Source organism: Salminus brasiliensis, chromosome 18 (genome assembly GCF_030463535.1).
Source record: "Salminus brasiliensis chromosome 18, fSalBra1.hap2, whole genome shotgun sequence".
In the NCBI taxonomy this organism is placed as follows: domain Eukaryota; kingdom Metazoa; phylum Chordata; class Actinopteri; order Characiformes; family Bryconidae; genus Salminus; species Salminus brasiliensis.
Window position 1 is genome coordinate 19,051,506 of NC_132895.1, and position 6,583 is coordinate 19,058,088.

The 6,583-nt window shown below is 37.3% G+C and overlaps 1 protein-coding gene across 1 annotated transcript; it reads left to right on the forward strand.

The window, feature by feature from the left end:
• Window positions 1-1,940: 1,940 nt before the first annotated feature.
• Window positions 1,941-6,314, forward strand: serpinf2a (serpin peptidase inhibitor, clade F (alpha-2 antiplasmin, pigment epithelium derived factor), member 2a). The gene is made up of 7 exons (XM_072662237.1): window positions 1,941-1,997; window positions 3,070-3,319; window positions 3,426-3,569; window positions 3,661-3,849; window positions 4,497-4,639; window positions 4,772-4,973; window positions 5,908-6,314. The coding sequence occupies exons 1-7, from the start codon at window positions 1,941-1,943 to the stop codon at window positions 6,312-6,314; spliced, it is 1,392 nt and encodes a 463-aa protein (XP_072518338.1).
• Window positions 6,315-6,583: the final 269 nt, after the last annotated feature.

A 6,583-nucleotide genomic window follows, 5' to 3' on the forward strand; every position in this document is an offset into this window, starting at 1 on the left:
ACTTTTCTATTTTGGTCTCCAAAATGCCTCTGATTGCTGGCTAACCCTACACTTGCACCCTGACCATCATGTGAAATGCTAGCCTTTCTTCTGGGAACTGAAACGTGTCTGAATTACGCATTTTAGAGTTCCAAGTTGAAAGAGCAGTTTAATCATAGCTTCGCAAAACACAAAACCTCTGGAACCTCAGAATGTTTTTTTCCATGAGAAAGATTAAACTCAATTGTTTTGATGTCCGTCAGTATTATTTTTTAAATTACTCTTACCATAATTATTATTTGTTATATTTTCATGTGACTGTATCTTCCTCAAATCATATATGATTATCTTTTGAACAATCTCCCAATGATTTTTCTAAAAAAAATCATAATCTATAAAAAATGCAAAGTAGTTTTAGTAGTCTTGCAAAGTAGCTATGAATCATGCCACAAAGAGCATGTCCACCTTCTTTATGCCCCATGACCCCTTGCAACAGTAAAGTGAAAAACTGCATGTTGCAAATGCAAACATCATTGTAACCCTGCTTTATGTGCTTATGTTAGAGCAGACTGAACGAACTCTTGTAACGTAGCTTCTAACAAAACTTTGAATTTCATTAACCTGTCCATGCACTCTTATTTTGAAAATCTCTTTATTTGCATTTGCAAAACTTACATAAGATTATGGACTTTAGTGCACATGCAGATTTCCATGGAAAAGAAAAAAAAATCTCAATAGACACTTGAGACAAGTTTGTATAGATCTTAATGTATAATCAGTTTTTTAGATTTTAAAAAATTATTACAAAAAACTACAGTTTTCAGTGTTAAATAAGTGTTTGCCATCCTTGAGTTCGTCCACTATGACTGAAAACTCTGCCTTTCAAAAGCCCATAATTGCTTATCACTATTACAATACAGAAAAAACAGTCACGTTACTAAATTTTATAATAAGGAGCAGTGTCAAACCAGCAAGACAGGGAACAGGTTGACTGAAACACCTTACAGATTAGTCTTGTTTCAATACACCAAAATGACATGCTAATCATAATCTGCTATAATATGGATCATATGAAACAATAAATATCACATCAACACACTACAGGATATCAATATGTGCCACCTGTTTATAGACAGTTTACCTTGTTTTTGTATTTTTGTTATTTATGTGTCCACAGCATGTCTTTCACTGTGCTCTCTTTAGGGTGCATGGGATGTAAATATTCTATGATGAAATGCTGATTTATATAATACATCATATTAAAATAAATCTTTTTAATTGATATATTAAGAGATCTACAACTTTAACTTAAACCACACAATAGTAATGTTTTTAATTTTTTTATTTATATAAAGCAAAGATCACACCACCACACTGCTCAGAGCTGAGATGTTTACTTGTACTGTTGTTTTTGTTTGATTATTATAGTAGCCCACTTGGTTCTTTACATTGTGTCAAAATGTCATGATGGACCTGTAGAAATGCTCCAAAATATTTTTTTTACATTGGCCAAAGTACTAACTAACTAACAAATTAATTAATGTATTAATTATTTTGTTGTTGTTGGGCTCTTCTTTGTGGTGGTGAACACAAGATAATTTTAAAATAAAAATTTAATGTAGTTCAATGTCATTGGGAAGTCTTTGGAATGTGCTGTTGGATACTTAATAGTTTTTAAATAATACAATATTAAATGCCTTTTTTGTCTTTTAATAAATAATATAATAAATATGTATAATATTTATAAAATGTATAAAAAATAAATATTATAATAAAAATGTAAAATTAAATATTTCAAACTAGTATATTTAGGATCATCTCATACATTTATCTGCAAGCAAATTGTTATTGATTTTTCGACAGGAGATTTTGAACTGGAACTGGGGTGTTTATTTAATGTATTTAATAAATTAGACTAATGTGTTTTTACTGTTTTTACTTTGCAGGTCAACACAGAGAATATGAAGCTCCGTCCCTCACTGCTAATGCTGCTCTTTTTGTATAGATATGGACTGGCGGTAAGGTAACCTTTTTATATATATAAATGCAGACATTGTTTGCATACACATATGGCATACACGAGTATGCCATAACATTTCTCAAATGTGTTACATGAATTTCATGTATTTGAGAAATACATTTCCTACTAACTCTATTTCAGCATCACTGTGCACAGAGTCGCCAGTTTATTACGTATTATTGTGTTCTGCACCCTCTGGCTTTCAGAACAGCATAATTTCATCCTTTATGCAGTGATGAATCTTACTAAATGCTGGACACATTCTGCGGGAAGGATGTATCATGCAGAAATGATTGCCTTGCACAGACATGAACTGTCATGACATGTATTCCTTACCAGTACTTTTAATGACAGATGTTAAAAGGCTTAATATCGGGACAGTAACATATGCTACCTTACATTCATGACATCAAACATTGGAGTATCTGTCATTAGTGTTACCAGTAACGATACCATGGCATGTGGACGGAACCTGTCATGACATGGCATGTGATATGTGTCATGAGCAGTTTATGGAATTGGTATGTCAGTGTTATGTAGCAGGGTTCAAGTAAAGTCCTACCAAGTTTTCTTTGGTTTAGTGATCGGAACAGTTTCCTGAGGTCAGTCCTATTCAGGGATGAACTCAACGTTCAGATTCTGCATCTGCTTTTCAAAAGTTCTTAAGTGGTTGTAAGGGGCTGTAGTGTAGGCTACAGCCCTTTGAAACTGGTCTAGAAATACCCTTGGAAGTGAACACAGTCTAACCCCGAGTCCAGACCATGACTAGCCTCATAATGTTTATGACAGTTTTCTCTAGAAAACTTTCCTTGCTGGTCTGTTCTTGATTAGCTGGAGTCTGGCCATGCCACTTGTCTAAACTATGACAAACACACCAAAAAAACAACAACACCTATGTAGACATACACACTACTTACAGTAATCGTTTTCACATATAATTGTCCAGTTCACCTCATGAAAAACAACAATTTGTATTTGTGTCTAAAATATTTTAGCATTTTGATATTTTTACTGAGATTTTTTGTTACATGCAGCATATATTTACTTATTATCCCCTCTTTTACCTAAAGGGTGAGGTCAGTACAGAGCCCCCTGAAGGACCTGTCTCTGTCAGCTCTTCTCCTCCTCATGGCCGTAGTCCTCCACATCAGGTTAAGGAGAAATGTGATGCCATAAGTCTGGAAGCTCAGCGAGCAGTTGGTGGTGCTGTAGCCAAACTGGGATTGAAGCTTCTGGAGAACTTGCAGCCTGGGCCAGAACAACCAAATGTTGTTCTGTCTCCACTAAGTGTTTCTCTTGCACTTGCACAATTGGCCTTAGGTATGAGGCCTGAATAGAGCATCTATTATAATATATTAGTTTCACAAGTTTAAAATACCAAACTGTGTATCAACATGTTGGACATGTTCTGTTTTTATTTAAACAGGTGCCGTGAACGAAACAGAGAAACACCTTCTAGGGGCTTTGCATGCAAGCTGGTTACCTGACTATTATAAAACCTTAAGCTGCCTCCAGGAACAACTAATTGCCAAGGCCATGAAAGTGGCCTCTCGTATCTACCTCAAACCAGGTGAAGATAAGTGTGGTAAACAGCAATGGCCTTAAATATACGTTATTCCATTAGCAGCAACTAATACCCCACTGGTTTTGTGCTTAAACAGGTATTGTCCTGAAGAAAGATTTTGTGGAGGGATCCCTTCAGCTGTTCAAGTCAACACCCACACCGCTTACTTCTCTAGAGGAGGTCAATCAATGGGTGGAGGAGGCCACCAGTGGTCACATGAACAACTTTTTGTCCAGTCTTCCACCCAACATTGTCTTGATGTTGATAAATGCAGTTCATTTTAAAGGCAAGCCACTTGACATGTCACTTAGCTAGCAAAGAACTCATTTTAGGAAGAGTTTATTAAAGCAGCGTTTTGTGAGAATTGCCATTTGTGCTCCTGAGCTCCCCCTACAGTCCAGAAGATTAATTCATGCTTTAAGCCACCTGTAAAAGTCACCCTTTATGCAGGCATTTCTATACTGAGAGATACAGAACCGTCATTGAAAGTGAAAGAACCAAGTGGACTGACGTGGTAGAGTAATATTACAGGATTTTACACAAATATGACAAATATGAGTTATACGGTTCTTACATGTGTTGTCCTGCCCACTTCTCCAAAGTTACATAGTGCAGTTAGCTGTATGTCAAGCCTGCAGTAGCCATGATAGTGGCGTTTATCTACTTATTACAGGTCAGTGTAGCATCAACATTATTTTAAAGGTGTTATTTATAAGGTAGAAATGCTACAAAGTGTTGCTTTAATTAGTTTGGCAGTTGAATCAGAATTGTGGGGAGCAGAGAAACCTGGAATTTCATTGAAAAATTGATTTTATTTTTCTGATGTCTGCTAACCTTTGGATAGGTGAATGTACTTGATACAGATTTTAAATTTGTATCATATGTATCTAGCCCTTAGCAATGTAGATGTGAGCCCTCATGTCTTGTTCTTAGGGGAGTGGAAGTCACGCTTTGACTCGCGCTATACTACCAAGGATCTTTTCTACATTGACAAACAAACCGCTGTAAAAGTGGACATGATGACCGGATCCAAATATCCACTCAGCATGTTTGTGGATGGAGAGCAAGACACTCAGGTAGTTTGGCTTACTACACATGTAGTATTTGACTAAACCTGAGCTATATATACTGTTTTATTCCAGTTTCTGTTCAATGGCCATCATTCATTGAAGACATGAATTGAATTGATCTGAATTCCATCTGTGTAGGTTGCCCGGTTCCCTTTCCAAGGAAATACAAGCTTTCTGGTGGTCATGCCCATGCCATCCCAGAATCTGTCAAGAGTAGCTGCCAGCCTCAACATAACATACCTATATGAACGTCTTCCCAGTGAGACAACCATGCTTGTCAAACTACCAAAATTCAAACTTGAATATAAACAGGATTTGCAACGAGCACTCTCAAACATGGGTAAGAGACTTAATCTAGAGCCTCAAGGGGCTGTTTGCACTGTTAAATTTGCACTGTTAAATCTAATATTTCTATAACAGAATATCTTAATAACGTCATGCTTTATGAGATCAGGCTGTTGTTACTGTTGTCAAATTGGTTCCTCAATTTATTCAAGGCAAGGGTGTTTCTGGACTACTTTTTGTATTGGTGCACACACAATTTAGAAGGGCACAGCTGTAACCCCTGCTTACCTAATAATATTACTAGCTATTATTATAATTATTATTATTATAGATTCTATTAGATTACATTATATGCCATAGACATGCATGGAATATTTCATTTGTGGCATAAAACTACATGTGACTTTGTCTTTGCATCATCAATACATGGTAGCTAGATAACACAGGCTTTTAAAATGAGTAGTTGTTACTACTTGTGTTATGCCCCTTTTACTAGCTAGCATAAATTAGGTCTATGCTAATGTAAGTGTTGTCCACTATGTATTTTTGGTAGGTTATATGGTTATGAGTGGCTATAACCAAACCTTTGGCTATGAGCTATCATTAACTTATCTGTTATGTGGACTTTCTTTTAAATATTTACGAATGTCCATCACTCATTATAAAACCTGCCTAAAAGTGCTAGCAGCTCAAGCTTTTGGAAGGATTCTGGGGCATTGTGGGAAATGTATTACATTTGCTTGGCGTGTCCTGTAGTTTCAGGAATCAGGGATAGGAATCAGGGATAGAATTGACATTTTACCATCGTGATTTTAGTAAATTGGGTCTGTTGTTGCCCGGTTTAAACATCAAATGTCCATCACTCTCACCAAATAATTTCTGTTTAAGAGTGGTGTGCAGACTAAAGCTAACCAACAAGTAACAAAAAACGGTCCTTTGCCATTTTAATCTTCAATCGATTTTTGACTACCCTCCTTCCTCTTGCTCAGGTCTGGGATCTCTGTTCTCTGGACCAGACCTTTCTGGCATATCTGGGGGTCCATTGGTAGTCTCAGGTGTGCAGCACGCCTCCAGCATGGAGCTGAACGAGGAGGGCGCAGAGGCCTCGGCTGCTACTTCTGTGATACTGGTGCGCACTGTCCCCATTTTTGCAGTCAACATGCCCTTCATCTTTGCCATAGTGGATGATGTCTCCCACACACCTCTCTTCCTTGGCATGGTCACCAACCCAAATCCTGGAGCAACTGTTGAGCTAAGTGACGACCCCGATATTATAACGCCATCGAGCAGCATGACGGCAACTGAAGCACCGCAAAATGATGACCCTTATTGGGATAACATGCTCCATGATGTGTCGGATGAAGGTGAGGAAACAGGGAGACTCCTCAAACATTAGAAGGTTGAGGAACATGGCCTAAGAAAAACACGGACCACGGACCACACGGAAGCATGGACCTGCCCCTATCACATACTGTGTCTGTACCCAACGTGCATGTCATATGATAAAGTCAGCCATAAAAAGTCCCACAGGGCCTGGAGTTAGAAAATAACTACACATTTAAGCCTTTTGATGACTATTTGCTATTGCAGTTTTATACAATGGACATTTTATGGACAAGAACACACCAATATTTGCAAAGAGATGTTGATCCTATACATTTCATT